This window comes from Bos grunniens, chromosome X, assembly GCF_055505025.1.
Source record: "Bos grunniens cultivar Pamir isolate PY7600 chromosome X, Bosgru_T2T1.0, whole genome shotgun sequence".
In the NCBI taxonomy this organism is placed as follows: Eukaryota; Metazoa; Chordata; class Mammalia; order Artiodactyla; family Bovidae; genus Bos; species Bos grunniens.
Genome location: NC_141194.1, coordinates 27,382,516 through 27,399,756, shown reverse-complemented (window position 1 = coordinate 27,399,756; position 17,241 = coordinate 27,382,516). Strand labels below are relative to the sequence as shown.

Genomic DNA, 17,241 nt, shown 5'->3' with positions numbered 1-17,241 from the left:
AATGCCTTTCCTTGTTTTTATAAATAAATAATTCTGGGCTACAATGTAATGGAAAAAGTAAGAAATGGAAACAATCACAGAATTTTTATGGGAAAACAAGAATGAGCTGACCCTCTCCTTTAAGATAAAATGCATCTTCTCGGAGAAAAGTGAGTTGAACAGAAACGTGAGTATTTATTTTTAGCCTGTGCCAAAATGATTCATTGGGTCATTTCCTGATGGAGTGCATTATCTTGGTAATTCTTATAAGTCTTTATATAATGTAGCCCATATATTGATTAAGGTTATTTAAATGTAATGCCAGTGTGCATTTTTGATTAGATTGCATATACCTTACACACGCACACACACTAAATACTTCATGTTGTCCAAGTCGACTGTTTTGAACTATTGTTGTCCAGAATGCTTTCTAAAAAGAAATCCAGCTTAATTGGTATATTGTCTCTTTCAGTTCAGTGTAGAAATAAAAAAGGCTATATTGCGCTCAATAAAATTCTACTGTTGAATATGATTTTTTTGGATGTTCTAGTGTTATAAAAGATGGTAAGTGGGCCTATAGTGGCTGTGTAAGTCACTAACACATGAAAAGTGGGAAAACTGAAACCAATTCTCTAGGAACTCTTTGATGTGGCCACTCTACAAAGAATATATAAGGATATTTTCTTTTAACTAACAGAAGCCGTGTCCTTGAAATTTGCACTTAGGATGAGTGATGTGATTTGTTTGTGAGACTCAGATATCAAATAGGACATTTCTTCTTAAGAAACAGAAACTGGCAAACTCATCACTGATACTCGTTCCTGGCATAACACAGAACATAAAGACCAATGCTAGCCTAGTGAGATAAATCTATGTGGCTAGAAATATATTGTTAGAATAAGTGATTGAGGTGTGAAATACAGAACCAACTGGTTTGTCATTGTTGTGTAGGTTGTCATTTTTCTGAAATGATGAGAGATGATGCATTTGATGGATCATCTCACATAGAATTAACTAAATTTATTGTCACCAAACCAATATAGTCTTGAACTGTATGTCATTCACTGAAATAGGGTTCCCCAAATTACATGCTCATAAACATTTCCTGGAATTTAATTGTTTTGTAGTGTGAGCCAATAATCTATGCTTTTAAGAAATGCTACAAGCAATTCTTATGTTAAAGGACATTTGGGAAAGTCTTCATCAGAGCTTATCTTTCTATGAATTCATTGTTAATGTGAGGAAAATAATTTTTAATTGTCTAAAAAATTTAGCACATTTTATATTGATGTATTTATTTTCACAACCAACATCTTTGGTATCCCTGTATAATGCTATTTTTTTCTTCCTTAACAGAAAGAGAAGTAACAATAGATGTGTTTTTTTTAGAAGGAAGGTGTTTTTATTTAATGCTTACCTATTAATTAATTTTTTTTAAACTTTATTTTATTTTTAAACTTTACATAATTGTATTAGTTTTGCCAAATATCAAAATGAATCCGCCACAGGTATACATGTGTTCCCCATCCTAAACCCTCCTCCCTACAATGGTATAATTACATTTTTGAAGTCATATATTTCATGACAAAGTTGCTTGTCTTGACTAGTTCTTGTGTGTGTCCTTCTTTTTGAGAAATTCTCACATAAACTGTTCTTCTATATAGTTCAGCTTTTCTCAGGGCTTCATTGGTGAGTTCTGGTGAATAAACTGGGAGGAATTATTAAAAGAAAGACCCAGTATATGGTGACATTCATCCACTGCAAACTTTAATTTTGTATTCGAAAGAGTAACACCAGTTGTAATGATAGAAACAATAAACCCTATACCCTGTGTTTCTCAAAGAGGGGACGTCCTTGGGCTACCACGTTAGAGTTACCTGTGGAGCTTAAGTAATAGATTCTGAACTCCACTCTCGTACCATAGGCATTCAATCTGAATTTCCATTTTTAACTAACTTCCCAAGCAACTGTTCTGAAGTCTAAAATTTGAGACTCATCTGTTTGGCTCCTATAGTTTTCAACTGTTGGTTATCTTATAGAATCACCTGGAGGGTATTAAACAAACAAAGCAATGGACTAACAATAGGGACAAACTGGACTAGTTTCATCCAAAATCTCTGGGACTTTGGGACGTTTCAAATTTCCCTGGTGCACCGAGGTCTTAGAATTATTACTAGCAGGCCCATTAGAAGGATGCTATGAAAGAACCATTTCACTCCTCACCAAACCTTTATATCACAGTATCAAGCATGCCAAAATCCTAATCTAATACATTAGAACATTTAGCAATAATTTTCCCATTTTATTGAGGAAAAGCATGCTGAGGCCACTGAAGGAAGGATTTTCATTCCGTGCTTGGTCTTCCTTTGAAGTTCATAGTTGTGTAAACAGTTCTTTATTTGCCAAAGACAATTGAAGAACTTCATTGTTTAATGTAAACCAGCTACTGATTTTCATAGTTTTATAGTTCTGTTTGTCATATACATGGGTTTTTGACATGTTATTCTGCTCTCTGATTTTGAGGATGTTCTTTTTTATTTCCCAGAAGTTGGAAATTGGACTGCCTTAGCAGTTTTTCCATAATCCAGTCATTCATAAACCATTTTGATGACTTTTGCCATATATCACCTTTCCTAGGCTATTATTTACCTATGTTTTTGTTTAATCATTTACTATATATTATTCTATCTGAAACAGTATCCACAAAGTTGTTTGATCTACTACTTAAGTTTTTTTTTTAATTTTAACACATTTTAAATCAAATACATAACTATTCAAACGAAAACTTCCCTCTGTGTACCATCTCAAACCAACATATCACTGGAATAAAAATCCCTAATTTGGGCAAACAATTGGCTAAAGTATTCATCAAATTTAGATGTTCTTTATCCTTCAGAATTTCACCCCACCCTCCTCCATACACATCAGTATCACTTAATCAACGAATTTGCTTGCATTACTCTACAGGCATACATACATGATAAAAATCCCACAGCAGTAAGTGATTGGGTTACTACTATTTTAATTTTCTGAATATTTGCCTTATTGTATGTTTCTATTCCAGTAAATGAGGATCTGATATCAATTAGGAGTCTTCTAGAAATAAGAAAGATGTTTCATGAGTATCAGTCTTTTAACCAGTTGTTAATAATATGAGTGTAATTCAAAGTTTCTGATAATTTATGTGTGTATGTGTGTGTGTGTGTGATGCGCACACATAGTCCCAAATGTTCTTCAACTATAGAGTTCTCTCCTGGTATTTTTAATAATAGGTCAGGTCCTATGACTCACAATTTAAAATATAATATATAAAATATACACTGAGTCATAACTCATACAACATTTTACTTTCTCAGTAGAAGTTATTTTTTTCACACTGAAAAACCCTATTGAGGTAGAAATGACTTTATGAAATTTTAAATTTATCAATTACTTTGACATTCAATGTGAAATAATCTTAAGTTTTAAAAAATAATACTTTCCATTTTTCATAATAATTTATCTCTGCTTCATGTTTAATAAGTGCTTCTTAAAAGGCTGTGCTAAGATATGAATTTTGCTGAAACAGCCCATTTATTCTAAAAGGTTTATGGTTATTCACTTGTTATCCTTGTGATGGAAAGATTTACCACTTTTCCCCTCCCCCAAATAAATAAATAACAATTTTATTTATCTTTAACATAAAATGAAAAGGGCAAAAATATTTCCTTTTAGGAGTAAGTATGCACGAAAACTAGGTGGAAATCGAGTTGGAAAAAAAGAAAAGAAACACTGATTAAAGATGCTGATCATTTTAAAATATTACCTGAGGGGACTTTATTTCAAGGTCCTTATGTGCACACATGCTCAGTCGCTAAGTCGTCTCTGACTCTCTGTGATCCCATGGACTGTAGCCCACCAGGCTTTTCTGTCCATGTGATTTTTCTAGGCAAGAATACTGGAGTGGGTTGCCATTTCCTCCTCCAGGGGATTTTCCTGACCCAGGGATCGAACCTGTGACTTCCATGTCTCCTGCTTTGGCAGGCAGGTTCTTTACCACTGAGCCACCTGGGAAGCCCGTCCTTATGTGAGTGGTACCTTAAAAAGAAAGGAATAAAATACCTGGGGATCAAGAAGTAAGGAAAAGAAGCAGCAAAGAAGATTTACATGTTATCATCCCTTTCATTTCTGTTCCTCAAAGGATTGTATGAAATAGATGAAAGGAAAATGCAGAATTTAACCTTGAAAAGATCATTAACATGATAATAACTTTTAAGAGATTGAATTTGTGACTCAAATTTCTCAAAAATTGAGAAGTGAAGAAAATAAAGAAGGATTGTAAGTGAACTTGAGTTTTAAACAAAGTTTTTCTTTTTGTTCAGCCAGTTGGCCATTTCTTAAGTCCCTTTCTCCATAATCTTAATATGAATTTTGTCTAAGAATTATAAGCATATACAGACATAAACAGAGAGGGAAAGAGAAATATAACAAGAGTTGTCAAATTAACGAAGGTACTTACATAGGTTCCAACAACACATTATTTAATTTATTTTCATCTATGATCAGGTAGAAACCAGAAGAAACATATGTAGCTTAATAAATAATTTAATTTCTTGAATTTCTATGTAACATATAAATTTATTTTTACAGGATATATAGAGAGCATACTCATAGAGAGCAACAGACTTATGAAACGACTATAAAACACAAATTATAATTCAAGTTTAAAATTTCTCATTTTTACACTTGTATTTGTCTATTGTCCTATTGCTAGTCAAAGCAAAACCAAATATATAATTGTAAGTATTCTAAGAAAAAAAAGAGCGCCTCCATCACCTACGCATGTTACATACATTCTAGATTGTACAAAATCAAAGAGGGTAGGCAAAACTAAAGGGAAACACTATGGAAAATGCACTTTTTACTGACTGTTGAACATATTTGAAAGCGTCTGAGTTTAAAATTTGATTTGAACACCAGCAGAGGAAAATGACCAAATTCATTTTCCTATTTGGGTTCTCTCAAACTCTGAAAATGTAAAAGTTTTTACAATTTAATAGCAGATTATATGAACATATCTCCACTACTTCAGTGGAAAAAACACACTAAGGATTCTAGCTACCAGGAGCATATGTTGCGAGGAATATGGACAACTGTCCACGTTTACTAACAGAAAGATGTCTTCATCCCAGTTTAGAATTAACCTAAAACACTCACATCCAATCTCCCCAAATTTAGACTCTCATTGACTAGTAAGGATAGATCCAAATTACTTTGCCACATGTTCATGCACTATGTAATATGTCATTTTACATTAAATCTTTTTTTTTTTTAATGACCAGCATGCCCTTTGAAACTTAAGGTTATCTGGACTATGAAGACTGAAATTTACACAACATCAATATTACATGTAAGAGTCTCAAGTTCATGTGCAGTTCTTCGATTTCTACTCATTTAGTAGTGGAGGAAATACAGTGTAATGACTTGTCTTTGTTAGAAAGAGAAGATTTTCCAGGCTGTGGGCGCTGGGGGATGTATTGTGAAGGTAGTGAAGGTAGTGAATGGTAGAAAACCAACAGTGCCTTACTTAACTTATTTCAGTGAACAATTCAGAAACGTGTTTGTCAGTGGACTCAGAGACTTTAGAGGGGCACTTCCTAAAGGGCAGAAGGAAATTTTTCTTTTTATGTCTCTTATTTGTAGAGATGTTTTGTGTTCTGAGCCTGGAAGGAAGAAATACTTGATGGAAAAATCAGAGCTGAGTTCTTTCTTTTCAGTCTGGGCATTTTCTATACATGTGACTGAAGTTTGATGATGACAGAACAGAGAAGATTAGGATTAAGTCATCATCATCATCATCACCACCATCGACCTCCTTCTCTTTACTCACACTGAGTCAGGTCTTACAGTTCCTTGTGACAGTATCTTAATTAACATAGCACCAACTTTCATCTTGCTGCCCACCAGGAGCAAAAAGTAAAACTTGAAATAACTACCATGTCAGTTCATTCTCAAAATTCTTCATATTGCCCCAAAGTTATATCATAAATCCTGAAACTGGCATAAACTCAGTTGCTGAAAACCAAGTATATAACCAACTCTAAATCTTAGCATAAGAAAACCAGGTCCCTTTGGAAAAACATGTCAAATGGTTGTTTGTTCTACTCCTGCACTAAGTTATTTCTTCTTAATTTTGTTGTAGGAAAACAAATCAACCCAGAAAAAAGTTTAATGACATAAGGCATCATGCCAAATTGCATGATTTCACATTCCCTACCCCTCGGTTATCTTTTGAGTAAATTAAGAAATGAATAAACTATCAACTCTCATTTATTTGGATGTGAATTACTTGGTCATCTAAGTTTTGCCTCACTATAAACCAAGTCTCCCACAAAGTTGGGTCATGTTGGAGCAATTGCCTCTGTTAAAAGAACAATAATCATTCCCTGAATTTTCATGAATGAAGGTAAGAAATAGTAGCCATAACAGTGCCTGCAAGATACGTGGTTTATCTCAATGTCAGTTTCTGAGAACATGCTTTATATCCAAATATCATAGCTTTTTAGGTGATGGATGTCTTTGAGACTTACATCCCAGAAACACAATTTTGTACACTTTCACAATTCTGTCTGGAATTTCAAGTGTTTCCTTATTTCCTTTAATCAGTCTTACATACTTAAGGTGTCCTTAAACCCACCTTTAAGGTCTATTGTTAAGGATAATGCAAATTTGACTGTTGGTTGCTTTCTTTGTTCAGAATAATAAAGTGGGAAGGGTTAGTGATAAGGCAAGGAATAGCTCTGCTCCCATTGACAAGCTGCTCCTTTTAGGGAACTCAGTTGCATCATCATCTCTTTGTAATAACTGTATATGTTGTTAGAAAAATTCTTTAGTAATAGGGAATATGTGTCTATAGATAGAATTTCTAACCCATTTAATAATGGGAATAATGATCAAGTAAGTTCAGATCAGAAACAGTAAGGAATTTTCTGCTTCTGTGTCTCTATGTTCTCTTAGTTCCAGTCTGTCATTTTACTTGCATGGTATCAGTGATCTTTGAATTTCAATAAGCTTTCTTCTGGGACTAATGATATAAACTAAATTAAAACAAGAAAGAAACTAAGCACAAGATGAAAAATACTTCTTACAAAAAGGAGAACTAGGGCATCCAGAACCTGAAAATAATTGACAAATATACGAATGAATGTTTTCTTAGAAGTGGTGATCTTAATTTACTTAAGTGGTACCTGTCAAAGTTAATGACTATTCTAGGATAAACAAAACTTACTTGGCATTTGGGGTCAGCTCTCAGTTAACATCTGTTCTTGTTATAAAATGCTAAATAGTAATGAAATAAAGAAGAAGTATTTAGGTATTTAAGTCCATAGGGTTCAAATGCATATACTATGAAAAAAGTAATCAACACAAAATAGTTGACTGAAACAATCAGGGGTTTAGCTATAGAAATAGAGTAAGTTCAGGTATCTTAGGTTATTGTGTCTCGGATTTATTTCATATACTTGATCTTAAATCAGCTGGCTGCGTGAGACACAAAATCCTTCTCTGCCCACAGAAGACCTAAGGAACGGATTACAAATTAAATAATCAAAGATTTGAGCACCAGTATAAAGGGTAGGACGCTCATAGGCAGCAAGTAGAGGTTACATTAAAAAACCAGGTGGACTTAGGAATCCGTAACATGTCACTTGCAGTCTGAGTAGCAAATGATGAAAAACAAGCAATACCAAACATCATACATATCCAAGTCCAGATGTCCATTATCTCCCTCAGCTTGGCTAACAAATTCACACTTCCAACTGTGTTTTTACAACTAGAATATTCTTATCCCCCACAGCCCCCAGAGAAAAAAGAGAAGGATGAAACCTAAGCACTAGGGAAAATACATTTTTTTCTCTCTTTATTGTGAATTCTAACATAACTTTTGTTAAACATAGAGCACGTGAACATATGACAGTTTCCTTCATTTGTTCTCACATGTAGCTGATAGAGGAATACTCGGGAGGAATGTTTCTAAAGCCATAGAGAACTTCTTTTTCCATTGATTTTCTAGAAATATGACAAAGCATTAGAGGAAAAAGAAAAGCATTTTTAAGTTGTGAGAATATCAAATATTACCCATCAACCCCTGAATCATGCTATTCAAAGTGCTTAAATCTACACTAAAAATAGAACAAAAAATGTACTCCCAATGCAGCTAAATTAACACCTATGGATGCCTAAAATATGACTGTGGTCTGAATACTTCCTCTACATTTATTCCACACTTCCATCGTGCATTTAAAAAAATTAAAAAAAAAACAAAAACAAAAACAAACAACGAAATAAACCAGGCCATTGTCATGTTTACAGTTTTCTGAGCACTGGGGGAATCTGGAATCCAGTCCAGTGAGGTCACTGCTACCAGTCCCTGACAGGTGTCCATATTATAAACAATGGCCTTCTTGAATTCTGAAAATAACCCAATGTGCAAAGCTGACCTTAAAGTTTATGTGTCCTTGCAGCCTCAGTTCTGGTTTGTGAAAACATGACACAGGTCCAAGGGGAGCACGGGAATAAAAAGAACAGATCGTGGACAAGGACCCAGGCAAGTTGTCAGGGAAATAAGCATTTTTTTTTTTTAGCAAATAAAAACCAATGCACATCCTAAAGCTCCTTTACCTTGTCACACAAACATGAGATATTCGCAGCTTTACAAAATTCTTATAATCATCTCTCATACATTTGCAATTCAATTTTCCCCTCACCAATGAACTCTACTGAAGTTTACATTTTTTTGTGTGTGGCCAACTCATACCTTAGTATTGTGACCAAAACTGTAGAATTGTTTTCTCATTATATGGTGGTAGGAATAAACCAAACATATAGTAGTCACTACACAAGTCCACGGACAATGGCTGGAATGGAAGTTCCTACACTGAATCACTAAAGTAATGCATAAGTTCTATTATCAGTGTTTTCATCACATCGATTTTTTTTAAAAACTAAAAGCTACTTAGGTAATATTTCCCTTTAGCAATTTTGCCCTCTGCAAGTTCCCTTAGGATTGATTTTGTATCATTTTCAACATGAATATGTATTAGCTACTTATGTCATTGATTTCAAACATAAAGCTAAATGGTAAGAGATGAATTTCCTGGGAGCATCAGCTTTCTGTTTCTGACAGAATTATACAATTAAAATAAAACTAATTCTTTATACAGTAAAATTATTTTAAATACTTTCTCATCTAATTTAAAAACTATTTTGTGTAAATAATGTTTATTTTGAAAATACTGATTTCTGTTGGTATTCATATGTTTGACCTCCTGAGTTCTTATATAAACACTTTGAGATTAATAAGTGTTGCTTATGTTCACAAACTGAAACCAAACACTTGATTCTGATTATAGCACTGAAAATTAAATACAGTGAAGTAACATTTAAATACAAGGGGACCCCATAATAAGTTTCACAGATTTGCACTGACTCTTTAGAAAATAACATTTCTATAATACAAGGTGACAAAACATATTTTGATGACACATCCTGTCCTTCCCTTTGGTTTGGAAGCCTTCAATGTAAATTTCATTTTGACTTGTGTTGATTCACCCTTTTGAGTTAACTTGCCTGGCATTTGCACATAATCTCATTTGCAGAAAATCATAGAGGGAAAAGAGGAAGTAGAATAGTAAACAAAAACAGCCACAAACACATTCATGCCTTTCCAGGAAGTGATCAAATATAGGGCTTGATTTTTTTGTTTGTTTTTTGTTTGTTGTTTTTTTTTGTTTTTGTTTTTTTTGTTTTTGTTTCTTTTGTTTTGTTCTGTGTTTATATATATATATATATATTTATATAAGGGTACATCAACTCATTTAAAAAACGGAAACAACACACTCTCCCCCATTTTCATGCCCTTGATCTTCTCTTCTTAGCACTCTGGAGTGGTCACTGTCAAGTGACTAGCACACTTTTGGGTCTGGAGTGTATTCTGACGAGCAGTGAATTAAATGTTAAGACAGTTAGACCCCACCCCCCTACCCCTTCTCAGAGTTTACACGTCATGCCGCCATTAGAAGGGTAGAGGTGGGGAATGAGGTGGGACAAGGAAGAGATTCAGGGCTCTGATTGGTGGGGCCCTCCTATGAGCAAGTGTTCTCATTTTTTTTCCGGAGTGGCAATGCTGGCATTCGTTGCACTGCTTTCTGAAGGCCCACATGGCCCTGCTGATCCTAGGTAGAACCCAAGAGAGGATCCGGTGCTCCTTGTCCCATCGGATAGATTTGTCCAAGCACCCCAAGGAAATGTTAAAAGCAAAACAAAAATCAAGGAAAGGAAATAAAAACCCATTCTAAAACTAAACTAATGAAGCAAAAAAGGGTTTTCTATCTATACATAAGTCTCTTCTTTAAAAAAAGGTAAATTTACAAATTCCAATGACATATAAAACAAAGTCAAAAAATGTAATGGTAAGAGACATGGTAAAACAGGAAGACACTGATGCTACAAAGAAATTGCAAAAAACATATGTACAAGACCCTGTTTTTCCTCATGTTCTAGAGATTGTAATGCATGTTTTTGTTTTTGTTTTTTAAACAGCAGCAGTCGAGGATTTAGTTCCAGGCACTGGACTGCAGACTCTACTCAAACTCCCAGGGACGGGGTGTCCCTTGCTTTTCTGTCACCAGATCACACTGGATATACTGGTCTCCCGTGGCAACAGCGGCAGGATGGCACTGTTTGTGTGGGCCTCGTCTGGATTCTGCTCCCTGCTCGATTTTGTCTGTGGCCGCTGCCCGTTGATGAGTGTCATAGGGATGTTACAATAGGTATGCTGATTGCCTATGGAGGTAAGAGGCAGGGTGCCAGTAGGAGGTACGTCATACTCGTAGCTTCGGTAGTAGTGTTTCTGACGCATTTGTGAATGGTAAGTGTTGTGAAAGGTGGATCGGAGATCTGGATGGGCAGTGGCTAGAGCTGTGGAGGTGGCGGCAGCCATGGAGATGGCTGAGACAGTCTGCAGCTCCCCAAAAGGCCCCTGCTCACTAACATCTAAAGCCTGCTCATGTGTAATGGGTTCTATCCTCTTAAAAGGCATTTCGTATTGTAAACGTTTCCAGAACTTAGAGTTCAACTTGTTGCATTTTGGTCCATGCCACTTAATAACGGTCAGGAGCTTGATGGTGTGCTTGAGGGCCTCCACCTCCTGGTAGTTCATAATTCCTCGTAGTTCACTGCACTCGATGAGTATCACTTTAATTTCTCCAGTCACAAGCATGTTTCGAAGTCTGGTCTCCAGCTCAAAGATGCTCCAGCCTCTTCTGACTACGTAATTTGGGGTCATGACAATAATCAGCCGCTTGCTCTGATCTACACACCTTGCCACATCTTCAATGTATGCTACAACAGAGAAAAGGGTTTATCAGAATAAGTAAATTGAACATTTGGTCCAGAAAGCCCCAATGGATTCTCTTTCACACAGGAAAATGAGAATTGTTGGTTGTTAGGTAAACCCTTGAGAAGATGAAAATAGCCAATGATCACTTAGAATAGAGGATGGAGCTTTTGCTTCTCTCAGTGATTGAAATATTTTCCCAGGTACAAATCTCTCATTTGGTTTTTTTAAATGTCAAGGCTCATAATATGAGACGCTTTATAGAATAGTGGAAGTGGTTTCCTCAGGGGTATCAAAACTTATTTTTCATTTGAACATATCATGCCATTTCTTTCTTGAGAAACTGACAGATGCAGAAGAAGCAAAAGTTAAAATTTTGTCTAAAAATGATGACTACACAGACAGATACAAGGACACACACACTCTTAAATGAAAACATGAACTTACTTCCAGTTGGGATTAAATCTCTATCTGGTATAAACAACTTATATCCATAATGCTTTTCAAGCATATCAGGAAGGATTTCAAGAGCAAAGCGTTCTTCTTCCCCAGTCTCTTGATTCCACTGGTCAGGATCCACTTTGGTATATGATAAGTATGCATCGTAATCTTTATTATCTGTCAAGAACATTACAGAGTAAAGCTGAAGTCACTACTCTACAAAGAAATCAATAGGACATGAGAACAATCACCTTATTTCATAAGTATCTCCAAATGTCCCATTTCTCGGAGACCAGAGGAAGAAGTTTTTATTAATTTTCATTAATAATTCAATAATGCCAAGTATCATGGAATGAATTTGGGGGTATAAAGGAGTTATATTTTGTTGTTATTAAGACAGTAGGAGAAAAATTAATGAAAACAGCTATGAAATGTTAACATTAAACATTTTTGATGCACAGATCATAGAGAATTTTGACAGCTTATAATAGCCACATATTTAGATAATATGTTCTTATTCTACATAATTGTACATTTCACCTAATCCTTCCTTTGATGATTTTACCCTGTTGAAAAAAAAGAAAGAAAATTGAAATTGGCTTGGCTGGCTTGAGGAATGGTTTTTAGGTTGTGTGCATTGTGCTGATTTTCTTTTGGGGAAAAGATAAAACTTGGAATAATTAATTTTTCTTTGGGAGCTGGTTCTTGGAGTTCAGTATTAAGACTATTAATGTGCTGAATTATTATAGAAAAACATATTGTTTTCCTGATCTTCACTTATCTTACATGTAAATTACTGCCTAATTTTATTTCATTATGTTAATCAGTTTGACTGAAAGAATCAAAAATTATAATACAAATGAATTAAACAGTTCTAAAATTTGATTTCTTTCCTCATTCTTCTCCATTTTTACATGAGAACCCTTCAAATATTTGATGACTACTATTGTGCATTATCTTTATCTTAGTGTAAACATCCCAAAATTCTCATTTGTTTTTTCTTAGAACAAGAAGTCATTGATCTTCTTCTGCAGAATCTCATCTGTCAATTTCCTTTTCAGAGTGCGATATCAGGATTCATAATTCACCTCAATTCTAAATACTATCAGTAGGCTGTGTCTATCAATATCAATATGCTTAGGTCTCTTTTGTGCTTCCTTGATGATTGTCATTGTATTATTTGATTATTAGATCAAGTTGAGTTGAAACATTCCTATATTTCAGAACAAAAAGATCTTGGCATTTGGTATAGAAAATTTTAAATATTTGGGATATAAAATATCAAAGATAGAGGGGCATCCATGACTTGCTCTGGGTGGCTCTGGGACACTCCTTTTGACTTCAAAGACACTAAAACTCACTTCTGAAGGTACATATGTATGTTCATTTAGTAGTCTGATAATCCTGAGCTACCTAGAAGTCATTCTATAGCTTGTTATGGAAAACTCAGAGAACTGTTTACTTCACTTAAGGTTAACACAGGCATATAAGAAACTAGCAACTCTACTATAGGATCCCTGGGGAAATAAAAAAACCTTAAGCTATGGAAAACTTTTTAAAAGCAACTTACAGGTAATAAAAAAAAAGTAATCATCCCAATCATGTCATATTTGGGTATTTGTCATTTTCTTTATTCTTTAAGCAAGATATAGTTGTACACAGTAATTCAATTTTCACAAAAATGATAATTATATTTATTATACCATATATATGCAGATATGCCAGTGGTCTATAGTGGTACCACTCTGTTGATGTAAATACTTGACTAAGAAATAATAGAAAATAGCACACAATAAAGCTACAATATAATACCAGTTAATATTTAATTAAAATGTCCATTTATTAGATAATCACATGCTATATCTATGAGATAAAATCTTCCTTCACAATATGGGTCAGTAACTTCCAGTCTAGTAGAAGATGTAGACAAGTCCACAATCTATTTCCAGAGGATAAATATGTTGCAAAGAATAGTACAAGCGTCATGGGCCAATGGGAGGACTCTTTAAGCCAGACTGAAGATTGCAGAATGATTTCATGCATATACTATTCTTTTTCTGGGATTATTTCTCTTCTAATTTTTTACAACGTACTATAAAGTACTGAAGTTTGCCCCAATCTGGGATGGGTAATGACTAGATCCTCATTTTTCACCTTTTGTCTTGTATAGGCTCAAAAGCATTTGAAAACCAGATCAATATGAACACCAAAGAGAATAGCGCACTTATGACCACATGTAAACAACTGGTCCACCAATACTAGTAAGTTCCAGATGGATGTCACTTTTGCTTACATGACACTGTTTCTGGTTCTCCTGCCTCATCCATGGACATCTCTCTTCCAATTCATAAATGCTATCATTTCTTAAGATGTTTCCTGTGGCCTGTTTCATTTGTCTCTCAGCCTATGTTCCCTTAAAAATCTTTTTCTCCCATTACATCAACAACCACGTCTATGTAGATGTCTCCCTAACTTAGATGTCCAATCTTGTCTTCTTTCTCATGAACCTGTAACCTGGACATTCAACATGTTCACAACCAAACAAACTTTCCACCTCAAGCTTTGTTCTTCATGTTTTATTTCACTTAAATTTTAGTAACATAAGAATCTCACGTCTATAGTCTCTAAATGTCAGATGCATGTTCCATTTATCTCTTTTCATTATCAATAATCTCACAGCCATTCACTGGTAAAAATCCTTTGGATTGTTTCCATATAGGGTGAGGTCCTACTCTCTCCTCAGCTGCTATAATTATATTTTATTGGGTCTTTCCTCTCTGTTTCCTTATTCTTCTGGCCCATTCCACATAGAATCAGAAAATTTATTTTTTCAAACCTCACAACTGATTACATTTATGGTAGCTTGAAAAATACTTATGGCTACCCATTGTCAAAAAGCCAGCAGCTATCTCTGCAGTTGGTTTCCTTTCAATTTGAGTCTGATATCTTTGAGTTGAAGGTGATCTCTTTTACCACATATTATATTATTGTGCTCACATCTTATCTTCTTTCTTTGACCACAAGATCCTTGATTCAGATATATGACTAGGGATTAGTAGATGTTCAAACATATCTGTTGATTAAATGAATGAATGGCCTCTAGTTTGGGTATCACATGACATATATCTATGGCTAATGGAGAGATTTTCTCAAGATTTGGGCCATTTCCTAGGAGAGGTGGCTTTGGTGATACATACTCCAAGTTGCCTGGACTCCTCAAGCAATTACTAGGAGTGACAGGGTCAAAGTTTAGCAAAGTTTCTTTGGAATAATCTTGAACTGTATTTTCTTATTGTGACTCATTGAAGGCTCAGAGTCCTTGTAAGCGTCTCTGAAAAAGTGGTTTTCATACTTAAGCATGAATGGCAACAATTTGGAAGACTTGCTAAAATACAGACTGATAGGCCCCACCTCTGGAGTTTTCCATTCAGAATATCTAGAATAGGTCCTTAGAATTGGAATTTATAGAAAACTCTCAAGTGATAATTGATGCCAGCCCAGGGACAACACTTTGAGAAACTTTGCTTTACAACAGAGTATAGGTACTCCAGGCATAGGTATTGGAGCTTCCCAGGTAGCTCAAATGGTAAAGAATCTGCCTGTGATGCAGGAGACCTGGGTTCAATCCCTGGGTTGTGAAGATACCCTGGAGAAGGGAATGGCAACCCACTCCAGTATTCTTGCCTGGAGAATTCCATGGACAGAGGAGCCTGGTGGGCTACAGTCCATGGGGTTGCAAAGAGTCGGATATGACTGAGTGACCAACACTTTCACTTTCATAGGTACTCCAAGGTCTCAAAGGTATCAAAGAAGTGCAGTCAGCTGCCAGGTAACTGATCAAAAGTATCACAAAGCCTACACACTGCAGCCTCAGCTTCATGATAAGGGGACTTGATACTTACAAGATATGTACTCTATTTTATCTAGAAATGAGATGAAAATCCATGAAAATCCACACTTTCATCAAAAAGGGGATAAATTCGTACCTAGACTGATATAGTCAGTAACCATATTAAGATTAAATGAACCCCAGGAATAGGTACTGTGGTCTCAGTCAGTTTTCTATCTCTTTAGGTCATCTGGATGAGTTTGCAAGATTTAAGCTAACATCCCCCAGGTAAAAAGGAGATGTTCACATGGAGGTTATTCTGGTAAGAAATAGAACTAAAAGGCCCCTTGCAAGCAGCTACAGCAGCATCCTTTCTCAAATCAATGGACACTTGATTGATATCTAATTTCTCTCCCCAGAGTCTATGTCAGTGCAGTACTGGGCTAGGCATTTATTTGCCAACAGAAGCAAACTCCTGATTTGAAAATTTTCAAACTGAAAATACCATGTCATATATCATGCTAAATGCAATAACATTTACTGAGTCAAAAACATATGGATTCTAAGGTTTCTGCTTTTTTCTCAGTTACCTGCTGAGTCAGAGTCATGGGAAATATCTCTTAGATATGTTCTATGTCTGTAAGAATGCATATTGACTAATCTTAATGTGTATAAGAAATTGAAAATGTGAGATTTTTATAATCATAGAAAAAAACAAAATTATGCTAAGATTTTTAAATGATAGGACTGTGATCTTTCAAATTCAACTTAAGTTTATAAATAGCTGAAAATGAATTAAATGTCATAGAAGGATAGTACCACAATCTATATCTTATTCTGAACTTTATTCTGTAAATTTTATTTTCTGTAATTTAAACCCTCAAGTATAATTCTGTTGACTGCAGAGATGGAAAGCAGTTGACATACACACCTTTTCTAATAATATTTATAGGTTCTAATATAGTCATTGGTTTACTCTTTCCATGATTTTCAAGAGATTCTCACTGTAATGTCCCACAAAAAAAGAAAAATAGGAATGAAGTCATCAAGATGGTCAAATAAGATATCATTTGCATGTATCCTCTCTTCTGCAGCACAGAGCCAGTCCTGTCCACCCAAGGACCCATCCAATGACCAGGTATTAGCCCTCCCAGTGACCTGGTGGGAGCCATACCCATCCACACTCCTGATAGTGGGTCCACCAACTGAAGACACAACTGTGGATCCTGAAGTGAAAACCGTCCAAGTGCTATACTACTGAACAAGGTTCTAGAGGTATTCCTATCCACCCAGAGACCAGATAGGACCCATGTGAACCTGAGCTCCAACCCAGTATGATTAGGTTTCTGGAAGTAATCGCACTGGCCTGGGGAACAGACAGAAGAACTTTACCTGCTAAAGTCAGTCTTTAAATATTAGAAGAGATATTTGCTCTTTCAAATGTACAGACACCAATGCAAGGATACATGGATCACAAAGAATCAGGCAAATATGGTATCACCTAAGGAGATGGCTGGATGGCATCACTGACTTGATGGACGTGAGTCTGAGTGAACTCCGGGAGTTGGTGATGGACGGGGAGGCCTGGCGTGCTGCGATTCATGGGGTCGCAAAGAGT

The 17,241-nt window shown here is 35.4% G+C and overlaps 1 protein-coding gene across 3 annotated transcripts in view; it reads right to left on the bottom strand.

The window, feature by feature from the left end:
• Positions 1-4,543: 4,543 nt before the first annotated feature.
• IL1RAPL1 (interleukin 1 receptor accessory protein like 1) overlaps positions 4,544-17,241 on the bottom strand; it is a 1,454,732-nt gene continuing 1,442,034 nt past the window's right edge. For all 3 annotated transcript variants that reach the window (XM_086387986.1, XM_086387985.1, XM_086387987.1), the window contains exons 10-11: positions 11,801-11,971; positions 4,544-11,358 (exon numbers count right to left, since the gene is read on the bottom strand). In XM_086387986.1, coding sequence (XP_086244112.1) covers positions 10,640-11,358; positions 11,801-11,971 — 890 coding nt within the window. In that variant the 3' untranslated portion in view covers positions 4,544-10,639. The remainder of the gene's footprint in view (positions 11,359-11,800; positions 11,972-17,241) is intronic.